The 24899-nt window shown below is 48.5% G+C and overlaps 1 protein-coding gene across 1 annotated transcript in view; it reads right to left on the bottom strand.

Moving 5' to 3' along the window:
- The window catches only part of RPRD2 (regulation of nuclear pre-mRNA domain containing 2), a 105739-nt gene that overhangs the window by 19786 nt on the left and 61054 nt on the right, over positions 1–24899 (bottom strand). Inside the window, exons 6-7 of the mRNA XM_073567222.1 lie at positions 24424–24550; positions 24145–24320 (exon numbers count right to left, since the gene is read on the bottom strand). Coding sequence (XP_073423323.1) covers positions 24145–24320; positions 24424–24550 — 303 coding nt within the window. The remainder of the gene's footprint in view (positions 1–24144; positions 24321–24423; positions 24551–24899) is intronic.

Here is a 24899-nt window from a genome sequence, read left to right as displayed (position 1 = left end):
TTGATGATACCAGCCCATACCAGTACCCCACCTCCACCTTTCTGGCGTCTGAGTCAAGAGTGGAGCTCTCTGGCCTTTACTGATCCAGCCTCGGGCCCATCAAGAGTCACTCATTTCATCAGTCCATAAAACCTTAGAAAAATCAGTCTTAAAGGGGTTGTCCGGGCATTTCACATAATCTCAGTACATATCTGGGCTGCAGAATTATGACAATAAGTAATTTACTTTGTCACCAGTTTGCACGGTTTTCTAGATATTCTTAACAGAACGTCCTGGGGGGGGGGGGTGTTACGGCATTGAAATGAGAACTAGTCGTAACTCCTACTCTACTCCAAACATGCCCTCTATAGCAACAACCCCACCCTCCATAGCTACAGGCCCTCCCCGTCCACATGAAGAAGCCCTCATCAGACAGTAACAAATCCTCCCCCTCTAGCAGCCTCACTGCAGAGAGCAGACCACCCAGCTGCTCCTCCCCCAGACACACGCTGAGCAGTGATCTATGGAAAGTGAAACTAGTGAGGGGGGAAAATCGTCCTGTATTCTGAGACAGGCTGCTCCCATCAGTATTTGTGTCATTAGAGAGACAGTGCTCACACATACACGGCACCAAATCTGCTGCTGTGTGAAGACATCAGTGACACAGAGCTGTCTCATTCACACAGCAGAGGCTTTGTCACACAACAGATTACATCAGTTAATGGGAAAATATTTTTTCAGCTCACCAAACCGTAGCAAATGCGAAGTCTGGAGGAATGCAATCAATCCTGGGCGGTGCAGGGAACTTGGATTCCGGAAAATCTTGTAGGCACAATACTCAGGAGGTGTTCCAGCAACTTCGACCAAAGGATGGTTAAAATCAAAAGACTTTATTCCAAAAAAATGATTAAAAACAGAATAGATGCATAAAAAACATATGGTTCACCATTGTGACAGACGCTTACGCGTTTCGGACTGGAGGGTCCTTGCTCATAGCTTAGAGCTGTCTCATTCACACAGCAGAGGCTTTGTCACACAACAGATTACATCAGTGACTGGTATTCCCTGTGCAGATTAGAAGCTGCAGACCCCCATCACTGGCCATCACACAGTCTGTTCTCACTGCTGCCAGCAGCCTGGGACAGTGAGGGAAGGAATTACTGATAATGAGTTATGTATTGTAATCATGGAGTGGCCCAGAATACAGGACGATTTTCCCTCCTCACTAGTTTCACTTTACATAGATCACTGTTCAGCTTGTGTCTGGGGGAGGAGCAGCTGCTCTGCACAGAGGCTGCTAGAGGGGGAGGATTTGTTACTGTGTGATGAGGGCTTCTTCATGTGCCCGGGTGAGGGTCTGTAGCTATGGAGGGTGGGGTTGTTGCTATAGAGGGCATGTTTGGAGTAGAGTAGGACGTTCTGTTCAGAAAATCTAGAAAACCATGCAAACTAGTGACAGAAAGTAAATTACTTATTGTCATAATTCTGCAGACCAGATATGTACTGAGATTATGTGAAAAACCCGGACAACCCCTTTAAGATGTGTCTTGGCCCAGTCTTGACGTTTTATGTTTCTTGTTCAAAGGTGGTCGTTCTTCAGCCTTCCTTACCCTTGGCCATGTCCCTGAGTATGGCACACCTTGTGCTTTTTGATACTCCAGTAACGTTGCAGCTCTGATATATGGCAAAACTGGTGGCAAATGGCATCTTGGCAGATTCACGTTTGATTTTCCTCAATTCATGGGCAGTTATTTTATGCCTTTTTAATCAATACACTTCTTGCGACCCTGTTGGATATTTGCCATGAAAACGCTTGATTATTCGGAGATCACGCTTCAAAAGTTTGGCAATTTCAAGACTGCTGCATCCCTCTGCAAGACATCTCACAATTTGACTTTTCAAATCTCTTCTGACCCATTTTGCCAAAGGAAAGGAAGTTGCCTAATAATTAAGCACACCTTATATAGGGTGTTGATGTCAGACCACACCCCTCCTCATTACAGAGATGCAAATCACCTTATTTACATAATTGGCAGTTGGCTTTCAAGCCTATACAGCTTGGAGTAGTACAACATGCATACAAAGGATGATGTGATCAAAATACTCATTTGCCTAAGAATTCTGCACACAGTGTATAATGGCATGTTTTCAATTTTCACTCTGGAAAACACCCATGGAGTCAAATCACAACACATGTAGATACATTCCCAAAAGGGTTTACTTTACAAGACGGGGTCACTTGACAGGGAGTCTTGCTCCTCTAGTACTTAGGGGCTCTGTATTTTGAGTCCACAAACTATTGTAGGAAACTGTACGCTGCAGGAGGCAAATAGTGCTCCGTCCCTCCTGAATCTCACTGTGTGGCCAAGCAGTGTTGTACAGCCTCATATGGGGGTATTTCTGCATTCAGCAGAAATTGAGAGACAAATTTTGGTGCAATTACTATCCCAAGTGAAAATATAAAAATCTGGGGCCAAAACAAAATTATGGTGGCAAAAATTGAATTTTTCTTGACTGCCCAATGGTATAATTTTCTGTGACACACCTGTGGTGTCAATATGATCACTGCACTTCCTAGGTAAATTCATAGAGGTACATTTGTAAAATGGGGTCACTTATGGGGGGTCACTGCTGTTCTGGCACTTCAAGGCATCTTGTAGTAGGTCATGGCACCAGCAAACCATAACAGTATAATCTGCACTATAATATGGCACTTCTTGCTTCTGAGCTTTGCACTGTGCCTGAAAAGTAGTTCCCGATTACATGTAGAGCATCGGTGTTCAAGAGAAAATGCACAATTTGGCATTCATTTTCTCCTGTTGTCCTTGTAAGATTGAAACAATTTGGGGCTAGAAACATTCAAACATTCAAGGTGCTCATCACACATCAGATAAATTACTTGGTGTTTAGTTTATAAAATTGGGTAACTTGTTGGGTGTTTCAACTGTTTAGGCACATCAGGGGCTCTCTACACATGACATGATGCCCGCTAATGATCCCAGACAATTTTAAGTTCAAAACGTCAAATGGTGCAACTTCCCTTGTGAGCGCTGCTGTGTGCACAAAACAGTTTCTCGACCACATATGGGGTATAGGCATGCTCAGGAGAAATTGCTCAACAAATGTTGGGGTCCTTTTTTTTCCTATTACCATGGTGAAAACAGGGATTTTTGGTGTACTCACCGTAAAATCCTTTTCTCTGAGCCACTCATTGAGGGACACAGGTCCATGGGTGTTAGCCTCCTAGTGGCGGCAGCAGCATAACACTAAGTAAACACAAAAAGACTAGCTCATCCTCTGCAGTGTACACCCAGACACTGGCTCCAGCCTAACCAGTTCCATGACAAAGCAGTAGGAAGACAAGTAGATACTATGAGTGTATAACATCAAACCAAAGCACATACTCAAGCCGTCAGACCAAAAGGGTGGGTGCTGTGTCCCCCAATGAGTGGCTCAGAGAAAGTTATTTTACGGTGAGTACACAAAAATTCCAGTTTCTCCTTTGCCTCATTTGGGGACACAGGACCTTGGGACATCCTAAAGCAGTCCCTGGGTGGGGAATAGACAGAACAGAAAACCCCACATATCAGCTGTCTAGAGATGTGCTACCACCGCCTGCAAGATCGATCTTCCCAGGCCCGCATCTGCAGAAGCCTGAGTATGAATGTTGTAGTGCTTCGAGAAGGTGTGTAGATTGGACCAAGCTGCAGCCTTGCAAACCTGTTCTGCCGATGCCTGGTGCCAAATGGCCCAAGAGGCACCCACCGAACGAGTGCCTTAATTTCTGATGGGATAGGTTTGCCTCTGTCACGGTAAGACTCTTGAATAGCCGAGCGAATCCATCTAGTTATTGTGGACTTTGAAGTGGCAAGTCCCTTCCTGTGACCCTCACGAAGAACGAATAAGACGTCAGTCTTGCAAAAGGACGACGTCCGTGTGACACATCTTCTGAGGGCCCTCACCAGGTCCAGAGAGTGAAGAGTTCTCTCAAGGCAGTGAATTGGTGTCAGACAAAACGAGGGCAAAGGAAGAGACCACCTTGGCATAAAGAATGGGGATGGCCTGAGATCCACCTTGTCCTGGTGAAAAATCAGGAAAAGAGTTCTACAGGATAGAGTAGCTAGCTCCAATATCCACCTGATTGAAGTCACCACAACAAGGAAGGCGACCTTCCATGAAAGGTGGGTCAGAGACGTCCTGTAGCGGCTCGAAGGAAGCATCCTGTAGGACACCCAGGACCAGGTTATGGTCCCATGCATCCAAAGGCCTTCTAATAAAGGGAGGTACCACATGGGAGACCCCTTGAATGAAAGTCTTCACCTGCAGCTTAGAAGCAATCCGGCATTGGAACAAAACTGATAAGGCAGAGATCTGGCCTTTGCGGGAACTAAGCACTAGGCCGGAGTCCAGACCGGACTGAAGGATCTGCAAAATAGTCAGAATGGAGAAGGCAAAAAGAGAACGTCCCCGTTCCCTGCACATGCGAAAAGGTGTGGTGATAAATTTGACCCGATGCGGGTTTCCGAACGCTAATCAAAGTGGAAACCACTTCTGAGGAAAACCCGGCTTGGGTTAGAACTCAGGATTCAATGGCCAGGCCGTTAAACAAAGGGCCCCTTGAGTTCTGATGGCAAATCGGGCTCCGGGAGAGCAAATCTGGACGTTCCAGTAGTCGCCAGGGAACGTCGACAACAAGCTGCACCAACTCCAGGTACCACGCTGGGTGCGGCCAGTCCAGAGCAACTAAGATCACTGGAATCCCTTCCGTCTTGATCTTCCTGATGACCCTTGGAAGTAATGGAAGAGGGGGAAACACGTACGGAAGATGAAATTGACGCCACAGAAGGACCAGTGTGCGTCCATCCCAATGGCCTCTGGATCCCGGGACCAAGCTATGAACTCTGTCACCTTGGCGTTTAGTCGTGAAGCCCTCAGATCCACTTCCGGAGTCCCCCAATTATATCAAATCAGTTGCAAGACCTCCGGATGAAGTGACCGCTCTCCCGAGGTGAGACTCTGACTGCTCAGGAAGTCTGTCGCTTAGTTTGCCACGCCCAGGATGTGAACCACTGAAATGACTGACTGAGTCATCTCGGCCCAACGGACAGTGTGTTCTACCTCGCAAATTGCCACCCTGCTGCGGGGTGCCCCCCTGATCAGGGCTGTGGAGCTGGAGTTAGAGCCCGTTTTGGTGGAGTCGGAGTCAGTCGGTGTCATGGAAACTGAGGAGTCGGAGATTTGGCTTACTGACAACAGAACGCCCCGCCAGTGATGATTGATATGCACCACAGTCATGGCATTGTCCGACTGAATTCGGTTGGGACGACCCGGCAGGAGGTGATGGAACCGTCGCAGGGTCAACCAAATGGCCCAAATTTCCAGGACATCGATTGTAAGGCGCGACTCCCGAGGTGACCAGTGCCCCTGGGCAGTGTGATGACGAAAGACACCCCCCGAAAAAAGAAGATTGGCGTCGGTGACCACCAGCCATTGAACCAGGAGAAAAGATTTCCCCTGGGTGAGGGAGGACCGCAACATCCACCACCTGAGCGCTTGCGTTAGCCGAATAGACGGTCGAGAGAGAAAGGGTTCCTCTCCCAGGCCACCAGAAGCACAAACTGCAGAGGACTGAGGTGTAGTTGAGCAAAGGGAACTGCTTCCATCGCTGCCACCATCTTGCCCAATACCCCCATGCCGAATCGGATAGAATGAGGAGATGGGCGGCAAAGTGCCCGGGCTCCCAGTTGAAGGGCTATGATCTTGTCTCGAGGAAGAATCACCAGCCCTCGGGAGGTGTCCAGGGTCATTCCTAAGAAGGATATCTGCTGGGATGGGACAGGGGAAGATCTGTTTAAATTTATCAGCTAGCCTAGGCGAGAAAGTGTATCCAATGTGACACGGACGCACTTCGCGCAGGCTTGGAGGTCATCCAAGTATGGCAAAATGACCACGCCCTGAGAGTGCAGAATGGTCGTAACAGCCTCCATGACCTTTGTGAGCACTCTGGGAGCGGTGGCAAGGCCAAAGAGCAAAGCTGCAAACTGGAAACATGGATTTTTGTGAGTACTCACCGTAAAATCCTTTTCTCCGAGACGCTCATTGGGGGACACAGATACTGTGGGTGTATGCTTCTGCCGCTAGGAGGCTGACACTAAGTGAAAAAAAGAGGTTAGCTCCTCCTCCGCAGTATACACCCTCGCCCCTATTGCGGGCGGAAATCAGTTTGGTGCCAAAGCAGTAGGACAACAAAATCAGCCTTAATACAGGTACAACATGTCCAAAGGAAAACACCACCCTTATATCAAATAAGTAAACACATTCATTTAAACAAGAGCTAACTGGCTAATAGAGTGGGTGCTGTGTCCCCCAATGAGCGTCTCGGAGAAAAGGATTTTACGGTGAGTATTTACAAAAATCCATGTTTCTCCTTCGTCTCATTAGGGGACACAGATACTGTGGGACGTCCTAAAGCAGTCCCTGGGTGGGAGATTGGCTCACCGATCCAAGCTACATGCACCTCTTGTTTAAAGGTGCGCCAATGTTGCTTGGAGAATCCTTCTACCCAGGCTCGCATCCGCTGAGGCCTGAGCATGGATATTATGTTTGGCAATTGTGTGCAGGCTGGAGCAGGTTGCTGCCTTGCAAACCTGTTCCGTCGAAGCCTGATGCCGAAGCGCCCAAGAGGCGCCCACCGCCCGGGTAGAGTGTGCTCTGATCCCTGCTGGAATCGGCGTGCCTCTAATGCAGTAGGACTCCTGAATAGTCAAACGAATCCATCTGGCTATGGTCGACTTTGAGGCAGCAAGTCCTTTCCTGCGTTCTTCAGGGAGCACGAACAGCGTGTCCGTCTGCGGAAAGGGTGCAGTCCGCGACACGTACCTCCGGAGGGCTCTTACCAGGTCTAACGTGTGAAGAGCCTTCTTCCACACGGTGCTGGACAAAATGAAGGCAAAACAACATCTTCATTGATGTGAAAAAGAGGACACGACCTTCGGCAGAAAAGGAGGGGCTGGTCTGAGGACCACCTTATACCTATGGAAAGTGAGGAACGGAGCTCGGCAGGATAGAGCCGCCAGCTCTGAAACCCGCCTGATGGAAGTGATGGCCACTAGGGGAACAACTTTCCAGGAAAGGTACCTCAAAGCGATATCCTGAAGTGGTTCCAATGGAGCTTCCTGCAGAACACTTAGGACCATGTTAAGAACCCAGGCGTCCATCGGCGCCATATAGGGAGGTATCAAGTGGGGACACTCCCCGGATGAAAAGTTTTCACCTGCAAATTGGTAGCAACCCTGCACTGGAACAGGACGGATAAGGCCGACCCTTGTCTCCTGCGGAAACCTGGGGCAAAGCCCGAGTCTAATGCTCTACCGACTGAGCTATCCGGGCTCTCTGAGCCCGACCGGAGAAAAACCAAGATGTTGGAGATCGAGAATCTTAGCGGAGAAACACCGCACCTCAACATCAAGCAAAGAACACCTTCCAGGTGTGGTGGTAAATTCATGCTGAAGCAGGCCTCCGGGCGCTAATCGTTGTAGCGACCACCTTGCTCCCGAACCCTGCCTGAGTTAGAATCCAAGATTCAACGGCCCTGCCGTCAAACACAGGGTCCCTGAGTTCGGGTGGCAAATTAGCCCTTGAGACGGTAGATCTGGGTGCTCTAGCAGGCGCCCAGGAACATCGGCGAGCAGCTGCCTTAGATCAGCAAACCACACTCGACGGGGCCAGTCTGGGGTCAGCAGAATCGCCGGCCCCCCTTCCGTCTTGATCCCTTTGCTGACTCTCAGTAGTGGCAGTGGGGGAAATGGATATGGGAGGCGAAACTGGTTCCATGGCAGAACCAACGCGTCCACCGCGAATGCCTGCGGGTCCCTGGCCCGAGCGACATATGTGGTCACCTTGGCATTCACTCTGGAAGCCATCAGGTCCACATCCGGAGCTCCCCATAGTTGACAAATCTGTTGAAGAACTTTGGGATGTAGAGACCACTCTCCGGATGCAAGACCCTGCCGGCTGAGGAAGTCTGCCGCCCAATTTTCCACGCCCGGGATGTGGACAGCCGAAATCACTGAGTAGTTTGCTTCAGCCCACTGAAGAACGTGCTCCACCTCGAGCATGGTTGTTCTGCTGTGGGTGCCCCCCTGACAAATTATGTAAACCACCGCCGTGGCGATGTCCGATGGAATCCGGACGGGGCGGCCTGCTAGAAAGTGATGAAACTTCTGCAGAGCCAGCCGAATTGCTCGTATCCCCAATAAGTTGACCGGGAGGCATGCCTCCTGTGGCGACCACCGTTTCTGGGTTGTGTGGTGGCGAAACACTGCTCCCCAACCGAGGAGACTGACGTCGATTGTCATAATCAGCCCATGACATGGGGGGAAAGGTTTCCCCTAGGCCAGAGAGGAACTGGTTATCCACCATCCGAGCGACTGCCTGACTTGAGAGGACAGTTTGCACCGCCGATCAAGCGTGAAAGGATTCTTGTCCCAGGCTGACACGAGGCGTGCTGCAGGGTGTGAAGGATGCAACCAGTCGAAAGGTATCGCTTCGATTGCTGCCACCATTTTCCCTAGGATCCTTATCGTGGATCGGATGGTATGAGGGACTGGTTGGCGTAGTGTCCGGACTCCCTGCCGGACAATAGCGCCCTTTCCTGAGGGAGAATTATCAACCTTCAGGAAGTGTCGAAGATCATTCCTAGGAAGGAGATCCTCTGAGCTGGCACAAGGGATGATTTCTTTGCATTGACCAACCATCTAAGCGGCAAGAGTATCTAGCGTGATGTTAACACCCTCCTCACATGCCCGTATTGACGGGCCCTTGACCAAGAGGTCGTCCAGATAAGGCAAGACGACTATGCCTCGAAAATGCAGTGTGGCCCTGACAATTGCCATAACCTTTGTGAACACTCTGGGAGCCGTGGCTAGCCCGAAGGGTAGCGCTACGAACTGAAAATGTTGAACGCTGATGGTGAAGCGTAGCCGCCTCTGATGAGGAGGAAAAAATGGGAATATGCAGAAATGCGTCCTGGCTGTCAATTGAGGCCAAGTATTCTCATTGCTCCATGACCGCTTTGACTGAACGGAGACTCCATCCGGAAATGTCTGATCCTGATGAATTTGTTCAGAAGCTTTAGGTCCAAAAACAGGCCTGACAGACCTGTCCTTTTTGGGAACCGCAAAAAGGTTGGAATAGAACTAATGAGCTCTTCCGTGTTCCGGCACTGGAACAATGACTCCGTTGTGCAGGAGCGACTTGATGGCTCCCAATAGAGCCCTTACCTGGGTATCCACCCTGGGAAGCCGGGATAGAAAAAACCATCTTGGAGGGTTAACAGACAAATTCTATATTGTAACCTGAGGAGACCAATTCTTATACCCATGCGTCGTAAGCGATGTCGGCCCAGACGTGGTGAAAACAGTAGGCGGCCGCACACTTTGCTGGTGTCGTCTGGTAAAGACCTCGAGTCATTTGGCCGATGATCCTTAGGATCTGGGTCCCCTCGATCTGGCCTGTTGAGTACGCATTCTCCCCAATGGGTTGGCTCTATACGACCTGCCACTCCCTATCCTGGTTGGGGCGGCCTGAGGTGGCGGAATTGGGCCCCGTATTCCACCCGGAGTCTTAACGCATGACCCCGGACCGGTCTCTTATTCGGGTCCCGGACCAGGCTTAGGCTGTTTAGCGGCCGCCACCTGACCAATGCCGTCACGCTCGGCCTAGAATGGCCGGTGGCACTGCGAAAGGCCCGAAAACGTACCTGAACCGGTGACGAAAGAACGATTTAACCTTTTGTTGAGGGAGAAAAGTAGGTCCAAAAATAGGCGGCCGCACTGATAAGGCGGGGAAGTCAAGGACTTCTTGGAAGTAGAATCGGCCCGCCATGTCCTCAACCATAGGGCTCTTCAGCTAGAGATTGCATTAGTGGCAGCAAGTGCTGAACAATTGGCAACATCCAAAGACGCATTCAATACATAATCTCCGGCTATAGTCATCTGACATGTGACCTCTGAGATCTCTGCAGGTAGATCCAGCTCCTGCGCGACCTTGTTTAATGTTTCTGACTATGATATCATAGCCTTGGCTACCCAAGTTGCTGCGAACGAGGGAGCGAGTGCAGACCCTGACGCCTCATATACTGAACGAGCTAGGCTCTCAATAAGACAGTCCGTGGGATCTTTAATCGAGGAAACCCTAGGGACAGATAACAGGGTCTTAGTGGCCAGGCGTGAGACTGGAGGATCCACTATCGGGGATTCCATCCATTGTTTACGGAGGTCCAGAGCAAACGAATAGCGCGTTTCGAGTGCTCTTTAACCCGAGAAAAATGCCGTTTTGGACGTTCTCTGTGCCGCTGCACTATGTCCTCAAACTCAGGGTGAGAGGAAAAAATTGTGCGGCCGCTTCCCTCGTTTACATGCCACTTTATGCCCCGTAGCCACTGCGGTATCATCCTCAATCCCCAGGGTCTGATTGATGGCTTCTATGAGGCTGTCCACTGTTTCACGTGACTCTGGAGTGTCCAGGTCAATGGGCTCGTCTGAGTCGCAATCTGAGGTCTGCTCGCTATCAACCACTGGTGACGGGGAGCGAGAAGCAGATCTTACGGATGCCGAAGGCACTGGATGGACTGGGCGACAGTGTGGATTCGTTTCCCCCGGGTCTGCCTGGAGTGAGGGCGGCCCCTGCAGGCCAGAGGCTCCTGTGAGGTGGAGGTTCCCTCTAAAAGGCAGCGAGACACTGTCCCCTGCCCCTATCTGGGGCTTGAAGGGATTCTATTGCTCTCGTATGCGACGCCATGTACTGTGACAATGATTGGGCCCACTCCGGGGGATTTGACACATTGGTCGCAGTCGCAGGGGAGGGCTCCTGGGCGCGTTTGGATTTGCAGGCTTCGCATAAATGCTTGCTCTGCGCCCGCGGAAACGCAGCCCGACAAGAGATGCATGCTGCGTAAAAGAACGTATGCGTCTTTGCTTTTTTCGGACATGCTGTATCTGTCCGCTGCTGGGGATATGGGGAAGAAGTAGCCCCTCGTTTTTCCCTATAGCGTGGCCTCTCGGGCAGCACTTACCCCAGTCCTGCGCCCCCCCGACCTGGATGCTTCCTTTAAATCGCGCGCCGACATCTGTGGCGCGCACCAGCCTGTAAAATCGCTCTAGAGGCGGTACTCCCACTTTGCGGCCTAGCCCGTGCTCCGAAGCCGGGGCCTCGATTTTTACCGCCGTTGAGTGCGGGGCGGGCTGCCGGAAGTGACACGCGGCCCCGAGGGCGGAACTTCCGGCCGCGGCCTAGCTCCGGCCTCAATTTTTCCCCTACCTGACCGGGGGGGCGCGGTACCAAAAGTGGCGCGCTACTGACCGGCGCAGCGTTCCTGACGGATCCAGCCCTTCTCTTGCATGGCTAGTGGACGCCGCGAGGCGTGCTGCGGCTGTGGGCTACAGCCAGAAATCTTCGCAGGAGCCCTCCCCGACCCTCTCCTCACCGATAATCCTCTTCAGCCTACATAATCACCGGCTCGCAGGTATGTGAGGGGGTCTTTGATAAAAAAAATAGGACAGTGCAGGCACCCTAGCTCCATCTAACCCCTTCAGGGGGTGAGGAGAGGGACCATCCGCCACCTTGCAGCACCGCCGTCTAGCGTTGGTGGAGCAGTGGGGGCCGCACAGACTAGTCTTGTGCCTCTGTGCAAGCCCATGGTTTCAATACCTAGGGGTGGACAGGGCTAAGTCTGGCATAATGTCCCACGTCGCGGGAAAGGGTACGTGGAGGGATACTCGCACGTGCTCACCCGTTGATGGTTTGGGGAAATCGGGTCCTTTCAATAGGATGCGTTGCCCCTGTCTCATCTTCATAAAATAACAAACAAAAATAGAAGTCTGGGGAAAAGTCCCAGATATGTCCCTCGGTGCGGGAAAGTATACGCGGAGACGATACTCAACGCGTGCTCGCCCGTTGATGGTTTGGGGAGATTGGACCCTTTCAATAGGATTCGTCGCCCCTGTCTCATCTTCACAGTAAACTAGAAAAAAATAGTCTGGAGAGATCCAGACTGTGTGCCTCCATAGGACACTAAGCAAAAAACTGATTTCCGCCCGCAATAGGGGCGAGGGTGTATACTGCGGAGGAGGAGCTAACCTTTTTTTCACTTAGTGTCAGCCTCCTAGCGGCAGAAGCATACACCCACAGTATCTGTGTCCCCCAATGAGACGAAGGAGAAATTTTCCTCAGGGAAGGCAAAGCAAAGAAACCTTTGGTAAGGGGACGGGGGAAAAAAAAAGAAAAAAATTGGGATATGAAGGCCAGCATCCCAGATGTCGATAGATACTAGGAACTCCCCCTTTTTTATCGAAGTGATGACAGAGAGGAGGGACTCCATCTTGAAGCGCCGGCTGGATGCCTAACAGTGCTTGGATCGGCTCTTTCATGACTGGTTGGTTTTATACGAGACCTGGGGACCCATGTCCCCTTGAGGGGAACGTCCCAATCCGGAATTGGTGGTCACATTGGACCAACCAGGATAGCTGTGAATGGGCTGGAGACGTGTCTGTTGCTGACTATGTAAAGGCCGCCTGCCTAGTCTTTTGCTGGGGGGAGGAATTTACTTTTTCCTCCGTAAGAGATAAGCTGATCCAGTTTCTCTCCAATAAAAACAACCACTCTGGTAGGACAGACACGATAGGGACTTTTTGGACGCAGAGTGCACTCACCATTCCCTGAACCACAGTGCCAGTCTGATGGTGACTGCATGTGAGGCTGCAACTGCAGCACAGTTAGCCTAGTCCAGGGATGAGTGCAACAAATATTCCCCAGCCAAGGAGATCAGATTGGCCAGATCTGCTGCCTCCAGGGGAAGGTCACTATCCTGCATGGTTCTGGTCAGGGTATCTGCTCAGGAGACCATAGCCTTAGCTACCCACGCGGCGGCAAAAGAGTGCGAGCCCAAGGTTTTGAAAACCAAACGGGCAGAGGTTCTCTGGCGGTCCATGGGGTCTTTAATCGAGGACCCGTCTGGTAAGGACAGGAGGGTTTTAGTGGCCAGGCGGGAGACCAGTGGGTCAACTGGAGGCGATTCAGCCAATTCTTTCCGAAATCTGCGAAAAATGAGTGTCTCGCCTCAATAGGCTTCTGACCTGCGAAGCGTTTGTCTGGTCGCTCTCTATGACGTCAAACTATATGCTGGAACTCGGGATGGTTGGAGAAAACCCTACGGAGGACGTTTGGTCCTCTTGAAAGACACTGTGATCCGGAACAGTTAGGGTCCTCATCAACCTTTAAAGTCAGGTTGATGGCCTCAATGAGACTGTCCACGGTCACCTGATAATCCGGATAGTCCAGATCAAGGGGCATGTCGGAATCTAACTCAAGAATCCTGGCCACTGTAAACCCTGGGTGAGGGGGAGCGGGAAACGGAACTCACGGATGCCGAGGCACATGAAGGCCCGGGGAGATGGGTCATGGGCTCGTTTTCTAGATGCCTGTGGCAGTTTTGGCTGAGAACAGCCCCTGCTGACAGTTCCCGTGGGGTAGAGGAACCTTCCAAGACAGGCAGACGAATGCCCCGACCAGTGACGCAATCTTGGAGGGACGCTATTGCCTTAGCTAGTGACGCCATGGACTGTGACATTGACAAAGCCCACTCAGGGGGACTAGGTACACTGGGTTCGATAGCGGCGGAGGACTCTTGAACGCATTAGGGATCACAGGCCTTGCAGAGTGGCGTACTCTGTTCCTGTGGCAACGTAGTCTGGCAGGTGGTACATAAGATAAAAAACACTGTTTAGATAGCCTTCTTGCATGTCTTAGAGTGACGTGTGTACCTCATTATGTCCCCGATTCTGCCAATATGCTCCAATAAGGAGGGCCGTGGCATATAAGCCCCAGTGACTATTGCAGAGGAGGACCAATGAGCTCAGTCCCTGTGTATCTGCTGCAGCTCAGAGATCTTACCCAGGTCCTGTGGCCCAGTGAGAGCAGTCTCCCCGGTGCACTGTGCCCCTCTGAAGTGTGAACAGGCTGCCAACATGTGTAGAGAGCCGGCTGGGTGGATAAAGATGTTCTCTGGGAATTTGCAGAGGGGCCGTGATGCGTGCAGAGAAGTCTTGCCGTGTGCAGTGGGAACACGCTGCACGTGTAGAAAGCCAGCAGGTGGATAAAGATGGCCACCAGGAATGCCAGAGGGAAGTCTCGCCGTGAGCAAGAAGCACCAAGTTTTGGGCGGAGCTACCATCGTGACGTAAAGAGGGCAGAGCTTCCGGGTTGCCCAAGCCGGGGGCTAAATTTCCAACGCTAGCCGGGAACACTCCCCGAGGGAAAGGGGATGCCACGGTGGGGAAAAAAAAAAAAAAAATCTTAAAGCGTGCTTGCAGGAGCCCTCCGCTAGGGGTTACTGACCCGTTCGTGTCCCGGGCCCACACTTACCAGCGGTGTGCGTCCCAGCATGGAGCCGCCGCAGGAGGAAAGTGAAGCGCAAGACCCAAGCTCTTTGCATAGCTGCTCCTAGTGTGAACGGTGCAAGGGAACCCTCCATCCAACGCTCTGTTGTTAGAGAGAAGTGGAGGGATCGTCCGCCTTCCTTCCATCACCACTGTTTATCAGGGGCGATGCAGTGGGAGCTACACAGACGACGTACATGCCTCAGGACATCCTAGGGGGTTAACTCCTCCAGGACGGGACAGGGCTGTTGGTCCAGCACATAAAAGAGTGGAAGAAGCCTGGATGCAGTCAGGGGGTACACAGATGCGATACTCAATGTTCCCATCTGTTGTCGGTGAGGGGAAAGCGGTGCCCGAATGGTATCCGTCGCCCCTAAAAGATCTCAGGCATACCGTAACAAACGATGCAGGAAGGGGTATGTCAAGGCAACACTCCACGTTCTCACCTGTTGTAGGTTTGAGGAGAGAGGAGCCCTTAAGGGATCCATCGCCCCCGTAATCTTTAAAAAAAAAAAAAAAAAAAAAAAAAAAGTTTAAACTATAGATGTGGTCTGAAGATCAGAGCACATGTGCCTCCTACTGACACTAAACTTGAACTGGTTCGGCTGGAGCCAGTGTCTGGGCGTATACTTCAGAGGAGGAGCAAATTTTTTTGGGTCAGCAGCATAACACCCATGGGTTTTGTGTCCCCCAATGAGGCAAAGGAGAAAAATAAATTTTGGGCCTAAAGTAAATTTTATGTGAAAAATGTGAAATGTTAATTTTTTCCTTGCACAGTGCAAAAATTCCTGTGAAGCACCTGAAGGGTTAACCCCGTCCCAACCTGTGACGCGACATAGGCATGAAAGTCTGTGCCAATCTCTCTGGTTTCTGCCGCCGCCAATGACCCCCGCCGCCACCACCCCCGACCGCTATCTGGGGTGGAATAGGGGTGGGCTAGGGCAGGGTTCCCCAACTCCAGTCCTCAAGGCCTACCAACAGATCATGTTTTCAGGATTTCCTTTGTATTGCACAGGTGAAGCAATTATTGCCTGAGCAATACTTAGGAAATTCTGAAAACATGACCTGTTGGTGGGCCTTGAGGACTGGAGTTGGGGAACCCTGGGCTAGGGTAAGGAATAGGGGTGGGCTAGGGTCGGAGTTAGAATTGGGGGGGGTTTCTACTGTTTAGGTACATAAGGGTTAGGGTTGGGATTAGGGGTATGTTGGGGTTAGGGTTTGAGTTAGAATTTGGGGGGGGTTTCCACTGTTTAGGTACATCAGGGGATCTCCAAGTGCAACATGGCACCACCATTGTTTCCAGCCAATTTTGCAATCACAAATGCTTCTGAGCTCTGCAGTGCACCAAAAACAGTGGTTTACCCCCACATATGGGGCATCAGTGTACTCACGACAAATTGCACAATAACTTTGGGGGTCTAATTTCTCCTGTTACCCTTGGAAAAATAAAAAAAACTGCAGGCAAAAAAAAAAAAAAAAAAATCACTTTTGAGGAAAAAAATGATTTTTTATTTTTCACAGCTCTGCATTATAAACTTCTGTGTAACACTTGGGGGTTGAAAGTGCTCACTACACATCTAGATAAGTTACTTGGGGGGGTCTAGTTTCCAAAATGGGGTCATGTGTTTCCACTGCTTAGGCACATCAGGGGCTCTGCAAATGTAACATGACGCCCGTAGAACATTCCATCAAAGTCTGCATTCCAAAACGTCACTACTTCCCTTCCCCCAAGCTGTGCCATGCGCCCAAACAGTGATTTCCCCCCCACACATATGGGGTACCAGCATACTCAGGTCAAACTGGACAACAACTTTTGGGGTCCAATTTCTCCTGTTACCCTTGTAGAAAATTACAGGCTAAAAAACAAAAAAAAAAAAAAAAATCATTTTTGAAGGAAAAAAATGATTTTTTTATTTTCACGTCTCTGTGTTATGAACTTCTGTGAAGCACTTGGGGGTTGGAAGTGCTCACCACACATCTAGATAAGTTCCTTGGGGGGGGGGGGGGGGGTGTCTAGTTTCCAAAATGGGGTCACTTGTGGGGGAGCTCCAATGTTTAGGCACACAGGGGCTCTCCATACGTGACATGGTGTCAGCTAACGATTGGAGCTAATTTTCCATTCAAAACGTCAAATGGCGCTCCTTTCCTTCCGAGCCCTGCCGTGTGCCCAAACCGTGGTTTAAGACCACATATGAGGTATCGGTGTACTCAGGAGAAATTGCCCAACAAATTTTAGGATACCTTTTATCCTGTTGCCCATGTGAATATGAAAAAAATTGATGTTATCCCCTTCACTCCCAAGGGTGGTTTGCACGTTAATTCCCGGGCCAATTTTTACAAATCTGACCACTGTCCATTTATGAGGTAATAACTCTGGAACACTTAAACGGATCTAGGCGATTCTGAGACTGTTTTCTCATGACATTTTACTTCACTTTAGTGGTAAAATTTCTTCGCTATAACTTGCGTTTATGAAAGAATCGGAAATATGGCGAAAATTTTGCAATTTTCAAACTTTGAATTTTTATGCCCTTAAACCAGAGTTATGTGACACAAAATAGTTAATAAATAACATTTCCCACATGTCTACTTTACATCAGCACAATTTTGGAAACAAAATTTTTTTGTTAGGAAGTTATAAGGGTTAAAAGTTGACCAGCGATTTCTCATTTTTACAACCAAATTTACAAAACTATTCTTTTTAGGGACCACCTCACATTTGAAGTCACTTTGAGGGGTGTATATGGCAGAACATACCCAAACGTGACACCATTCTAAAAACTGCACCCCTCAAGCTACTCAAAACGATATTCAAGAAGATTATTAACCCTTCAGGTGCTTCACAGGAGCAGAAGCAACATGGAAGGAAAAAAATTAACATTTAATTTTTTTATTCTCCCAAAAGGTAACAGGAAAAATTGGACCCGAAAGGTTGTTGTCCAATTTGTCCTGAGTACGCTGATACTTTATATGTGGGGGGAAATTGGCTGGAATTGAGATCAGACGCCATGTTGCGTTTGACGAGCCCCTGATGTGCCCAAACAGTGGAAACCCCCCCACAAGTGACCCCATTTTGGAAACTAGACCCCCTAAGGAACTTATCTAGATGTGTGGTGAGCGCTTTGAACCCCCAAGTGTTTCACTAAAGTTTATACTGCCCAGGCGTGAAAAAAAAATAATCCTATTTTGTGCCCACAAAAATGATCGTTTAGTCCCCAATTTTTAATTTTCCCAAGGGTAACAGGAGAAATTGGACCCCAAAAGTTGTTGTCCAATTTGTCCTGAGTACGCTGGTACCCCATATGTGGGAGAAAACTACTGTTTGGGCACACGTCGGGGCTCAGAAGGGAAGAAGTGATGCTTTGGAATGCAGACTTTGATGGAATGGCCTGCGGGCGTCATGTTCCGTTTGCAGAGCCCCTGATGTGCCTAAACAGTAAAAAAAAAAAAAAACCACACACAAGTGACATTGTTTTGGAAACTAGACCCCCCCAAGGAACTTATCTTGATGTACCCCAACTAACCTAATGTTTCCGGTAACGTAATTTAGTAGTGCATTGACGTGTGGTACAATTTGAAGCAATCCTTCATACACAGGCCAGGTTTTTCAGGGCAGGTGTCACATTGATAAATGGTGTCCTTGTGTATTCCGTTTTTTTAACACACTCGGCACCTTTTTTGCAATTTACCTCTTTTCGCAGTTTGCGCTACCTCCCCCAGAAAATGCTGACCTGGTACAATACGAGCACCTTCAGTTCTGGAAGTTCTGGGCCCGCTTCTTCCAGAGTGCCAAACATCAGGGCCTTAGCCACTATCACCTGGAAATCAAGTTACGATGTATTGGTATGGCGTGCACATTGTGACAGCAGGAATGCGTTGAGCATTGCCAATTGGACGATGTGCACGGCCAGCTTTTTGTACCACACCTTGGCCTTTCTCAAAGCACTGTACAGTTGGAGGAGTTGATCGGAGCGATCAACGCCCCCCCATGTTTTTATTGTACCCCAGAACGCATTCAGGTTTGCTGACCTGTGCAAAGGTACCCCGTACAGTGCGGAGGACACTGCCATCACCGTGTATGGTGGTCAAGAGAAGGACATCCCTCTTGTCCTTGTACTTGACCACCAGCAGGTGGTCGCTACATTGGGCCCTGCTCTCACCTTTTCGGAGCATTGGCCCAAGTAGCGTCTTCGGGAGGCCCCTCTGATTTTTGCGGGCAGTACCGCAAGCTGCGGTACCTCGCACAGAGAGGGATTTGTAGAGTGGGATGCTGGTATATAAGTTCAGTGTAGAGGTGATAACCTTTATCCAGCAGTGGGTGCACCAAATCCCACACAATTTTCCCACTCCCAGGACAGGGGTTCAATCCTGGTGTCCTTTCCTTCGTACACTCTAAACCTGTGGGTGTACCCTGAGGTACTCTCACACAGCTTATAGAGTTTAATTCCGTACCTGGCCCTCTTACTGGGCAGGTAGTGACGGAATCCGAGACTGCCCTTAAAATGGACCAAGGACTCATCCACGCAGATGTCCCTTTGGGGCACGTACACTTCAGCAAACTTTATGTTGAAGTGTTCGCTGACCGGCCGAACTTTGAACAGACGGTCAAAGTTGGGGTCATGTCGTGCAGGACACTGTGCATTATCGTTATAATGAAGGAACTTGTGGATGGCCTGAAAACGCGTCCAGACCATGACCATTCGGAACACTGGAGTGTTGTATAAAATATCAACACTCCAATATTGCCAAATATCAGGCTTTTTCAGGATACCCATGTGGAGGATCAGGCCTCAAAACTGTCATTTCAACTGCGTCCACAGGAGACCAGTTAGAATAGGATGAGTGCGGGTGTTCCAAAAATTGCCGAGCGTACAAATTAGTTTGCTCAACCATGAGGTTAACAAAATCCTCAGAGAAAAAGGCTTTGAAAAAGTCAATTTCTGTGAGGCCGGTGGTGTCAAACTTGATTCCTGATTCTGCCACAAAATCAGGAATCAGTGGCTCGTAATTTTCAGAGGGCGAGGTCCACACAGGGTCTGCTGAATCAGCTGCGGTCATGGTGGGCGCTGCCTCATCTTCTGTCCTGGAGCGTCTGCGTGAATTGAACAGCCAATCACAGTTCAGAGGGGCGGGCCAGGGCGGAGACAGCCCGGGATGCCGAGGCCATCTATCCTGAGGTAAGATGGCGTCGGCATTTTAATGCGATCACCGCAACTTAAGTCGCAATGTCACATTAAAGGGCATGACGTACTATTCCGTCCATGGGACTTAGGTCCCAGGCCACATGGACGAAACAGTACGTCTAATGTAGGAAAGGTGTTGAGTGAACATTTTGTTGGAAAAATTAAAAAGTCCATTTTTGCCCTTCCATGTTGCTTTAGTTCCTGTGAAGCACCTGAAGGGTTAATAATCTTTTTGAATGTAGTTTTAACCATCTTGTGGGGTGTAGTTTTTGGATGTTTTCTGTCATGTAGGCCCCTCAAAGGGACTTCAAATGTGAGGTGGTGACTAGAAAAATGGTTTTGTAAACTTTGCTAGAAAAATGAGAAATTGCTGATAAACTTTGAACCCTTATAACAAAAAAAATTTTTTCCCCAAAATTGTGCTGAAGTAAAGTAGACATGTGGAAAATATTTATTAACTAAACTGTGATGTTCTGATGGCAAAGTGGGTGTTTACATCCCTGTAGATTGGGTCAATCTTCAGCTTTTTCATTACCATTCTTGAGACCAGCACGGTCCTCTGAACACTATTGTTTACTTGTGCTGTATTACGCCTGCATTGTTGGATTTACTGCATTGCTGTCATGTTACCAATAATTTTCAATAAATAAAACATTGAAAACAAAACTAAACTGTGTCACGTAACTTTGTAGTTTAAGGCACACGTAGAAGAAAATTTCTGCTGAAAAACTTGACTCCCTTCCCAGAAACCGTGCATTTTTTTTTTGCGCAGAAAACGCGCGTTTATGCGTTTTTTCTGCGCGTTTTCAAAATGCATAGAACTAGCCAGAAACGCGTATAAATCCGCGAAATTAATGAGCATGCTGCGTTTTTTTACCGCCATGCAGTTTTTTTCGCGGTAAAAAAACGCATAAATATGCACAAAAGGTGCAAAATGCATAGAAATGAATGGGAAGCTTATTTTTAAGCGGTTTTACTGGAAAAACCGCTAAAAGTACCGCTAAAAATACCGCTAAAAAACGCTGTGTGAACACAGCCTAACAGTATAAAAACTCAAAATTTGAAAATTCCGAAATTTTCAAACTTTTCGCTAAATTTCCGATTTTTTCACAAATACATGCAAAAATTCTCGTCCTACATTTACCACCAACATGAAGCCCAATATGTCACAGTCATATAGGCCCTGCAAAGTCACTTCAAAAGTGATGTGGCCCACTCCAAAGAATTATTTTGTTAATTTAGTTGCAAAAATTAGAAATTGCTGGTCAATTTTTAACCCTTATAACTTCCAAACAAAAAAAAAAAAAATGATTCAAAAATTGTGCTGATTGATTGACCTAGCTGTGTGGCATGGCGCATTGTCCTGCTGGAAAAAACAGTCCTCAGAGTTGAGGAACATTGCCTGAGCAGAAGGAATCAACTGTTTTTCCAGGATAACCTTGTATGAGACTTGATTCATACGTCCTTCGCAAAGACTAACCTGCCCAATTCCAGCCTTGCTGAAGCATCCCCAGATCATCACCGATCCTCCAGCAAATATCACAGTAGGTTACAAAACACTGTGGCTTGTATGCCTCTCCAGGTCTCCATCTTACTGAAAAGCTAAAAACTAGAGAAGATTACTTTACTCCATTCCGCTATTGTCCAATCCTTACGGCCTTTGGCAAACTTCAGCCTGGCTCTTCTTTGCTTCTCATTGATGACAGGCTTTAGCTTTACATGATTTGAGCCCTGCCTCTAGAAGCATGTTAAGAACTGTTCTTGCCATGCACTTCACCCTGGCTGCCATTTGCCATTCCTTTTGTAGGTCACTTGAGGTCATCCTGCGGTTGCTGAGTGACATTCAAATAAGATGACGGTCATCCCGGTCAGTGGAGAGTTGTCTTCGCCCTCCGCCGGTCTGTAGCTTTGTTGTTCCCAATGTCTGCTGCTTGACCTTGTTGTAATGGACTGCCGTCTTAGAAATTTTAAGGATGTAGGCAACATGACACTCACTGTATCCCTCTGCTAGTAAAGCTAGAAATGAGCCCTTTTCCTCACTCAAGACTTTTCTTTTCATCTCCTTTGGCATGGTTAGAGGTTTTTTTTTTCATTACTTTTGGGATATTACTCTCACTTGTTTTGCAATCCAGCTTGTCCTATTGCAAGAGGATTGTGACCACCACAGCAGGGTTTTTTTTTATACTTTCCTTCACTAAATAAGATTTGGTTCAGGTGATCACCTAATCAGAAGCACATTAAAGGCCCCGTCTCACTAAGCGACATACCAGCGATCCCGACACCGATATCAAGGTGTCAGGATCGCTAGTAAGTCGCTATGTGATCGCTGATGAGCTGTCACACAGACAGCTTCACCAGCGATCAGCACAGCGATGCCGAGCGCCCGACATCGCTGGCCATCCTGTAAAAAATAGAATCAAAATAAAAAATATAGTTATTCTCACCTTCCGACATCGCGTTCAGCCATCCTGCCTCTCTCCACGCTCCGGTCCCAGTGATCCTTTGCACGAATGACCGCGAGATGTCACGGTCTCGCGGGATAACAAAGTCTCGCGGTCATTCGTGCAAAGGATCACTGGGACCGGAGCGTGGAGAGAGGCAGGATGGCTGAACGCGACGTCGGAAGGTGAGAATAACTATATTTTTTATTTTTTTCATTATTTTTTACACCTGATCGCTGGTCTCCCGCTGTCACACAGCGATGCGTGCTGGCCAGCGGGAGACCAGCAACCAAAGAAATGTCCAGAGATTTCTTGCAGTGATCAGCGATACCGGCAGGGGGGCCGCTCGCTGATCGCTGTCACACATAGCGATCTCGCTGGTGAGATCGCTGTTACGTCACAAAAGTTGTGACTCAGCAGCGATCTCGCTACCGAGATTGCTTAGTGAGACGGGGCCTTAAGGAGCATGAGGTGTACTCTGGTTGGAATTCAACTGACACTGGAATGGAATGGTTGTCAGACATGTAGAGAAGCTGATTTTTATACAACTGTGCAGTGGTCTCTTAATTTTTGCCAGCGCTGTATCTCTGTTTTAAGGTCATCAAAATTAAAAGTTTGAAAAATTCAAAAATTTTTGCCAAATTTCTGATATTTTCACAAATAAACGAAAGTTAAAATCAAACAAATTTTACCACAACCATGAAGAATAATATGTCATGAAAGAATACTCTCAGAATCAGTGGGATCTGTTGAAGCATTCCAGAGCTGCTGGCATCCTATATACAGGTTTTTTTTTGTTTTTTTCACATAGCTAAAAAGGCCAAAAAAGATATTCCTCCATCCAGTTCAGCCTATATTCCATATATAATAAAAAAAGACTGAATGTACATGCAGTTTTTCTTTATTCAGTAGTACTTCGAAACGAGTTGACTAAAGAAAAACCATATGTACTTTCAGTCTGGATTTATTATATGGGATACCAGCAACGCAGATTGTCCACAAATCCTCCATATTTGTATTTTCCCGGTCTGATGACCGGTTGAACCTTCAGCAGCTGGATATATAAGAGATAAGCTGGAGTCACACATAGCGACTCACCAGTGATCCCGACAACGATGTGATCGCTGGTGAGCTGTCACACAGACAGCTTTACCAGCAATCAGCACAGCGACGCCGAGCGCGCAGCGTCGCTGAGTTCGTTAGTTACCAGCGTGCTGATGAAGGGAGCTGGTAACTAACGTACACATTGGGTATCCAATGGACGTGCGTCCCTTAGATACCCGATGTGTACGTTAGTTACCAGCAGATCGCTGGTCTCCCGCCTGTCACACGCAGCGATGCGTGCTGGCCAGCGGGAGACCAGCGACAAAAGAAATGTCCAGCGGTTTCCTACAGCGATCAGCGATACCGGCAGGGGGGCCGGTCGCTGTCACACACAGCGATCTCGCTGGTGAGATCGCTGTTGTGTCACAAAACTTGTGACTAACCAGCGAGTGACGGGGCCCATAGAATGTTGTGTATACACAATTAAATTAGGTTAGCATAATCTAATTTAAACACCCTGGATAAAACCCCAATGTGCTGTCTTTTTTCCTCCTAGTTTTATTCTATTAGCACATAAAGTGACATGGGTCAGAATTGCAAAATTTGGCCTTGTCAGGAAGATGAAAACAGGCTCGGGGGGGGGGGGGGGGGGGGGGGGGGGAGAAGGTTAAACTTCTTGTTTGTACTTTATACGGCAATGCAATCTCCAATGAAGTGCAGCCACAGGTTGGGCTTCATTAGAGTACAAAGATGGTAGTGATGTGGGCCTTTCAGCAGGGTTTCGATTGCCATTACCCATCAGTACCTGGCAATGAAACAGTTTAATGTTGCTTTCAGGCACCTAAGAGGTTAAAAAGCAGCAACTGGGCTGGGTCCAGTCGCTGCTGCTAGAGGCAAGTGCTGGCTTTAAAATGCAGCTGCAACCTGCCGCGAGTAGAGAGGCCTCTGTTCCTGAGCCCATTCCATATACCCAAACCTTACTTTCCACATCATCAAGGGGTTAATATGCCTGATTAAAAGTCAAGTAGCCCAATAGATAGCTGCAGACTGCGGAGCACTTACATTCACTACAACCTTCACCTCCCGGTACTGAGCTTCATAGAAGATTCCCGCATTCTCCAAAGATTCTGGCAAGGAAGGCCCATTTTTAACCTGCTTATCCAGGATGCCAACAAACTCCTCAAGCTTTGCGCTGGCCTCTTCAAAGTCCTTTGAAAATTTCTTTCCTCCAGCTTTATCTTGTAAAAAAGAAAAAAAAAAAAAAAACACAAGACAGACATGTGAAGTCACACTCAAGACCCTGGAGAGCGCATCCTACTCCACAGCCCTGACGGTAGATACCTTTCAGGCGTTTCAGAGTCTCTGTGCTGCACACATCCACCCTCATATTGGAGAGCTGCTTTTCTTTCAGATCAACATTATCCATTGAGCGCTTGTAAGACAGCAAGTCATCAATCAGGGCTTGAGGCTATGGAAGGATAAAACAGTATCAGAAACTAGCCATCACATACAACAAACATTCCAGAAGAAAACCTCGAGTTGGAATTTTTCTACCCCTTCGACAGATGCCGTACTTGTATGATGCGCATTTAAAGTGCACGTGTATGGAGCAGGCTCGAGAGCTGAGCCTATACTACCTATGATGAGTGCTGTGTAACCACTTAAAAACTACTGGTAATCTTTGGGGCTGGGGGGAAACACAAACATTTGGCATTGCTGTATAGATGTCTGATGAAAAAGTAATTGACCCGTAAGAAAAAAAAAAAAAAATTTAAAGTACTGCAAAATAGATTATCCAGAACGGCTCACTTCCACAT

Source organism: Dendrobates tinctorius, unplaced genomic scaffold (genome assembly GCF_039654945.1).
Source record: "Dendrobates tinctorius isolate UK_male_01 unplaced genomic scaffold, ASM3965494v1 ptg000019l, whole genome shotgun sequence".
NCBI lineage: Eukaryota > Metazoa > Chordata > Amphibia > Anura > Dendrobatidae > Dendrobates > Dendrobates tinctorius.
The sequence above is the reverse complement of the archived record's forward strand: the minus strand, read 5'-3'. Positions and strand labels throughout refer to the sequence as shown.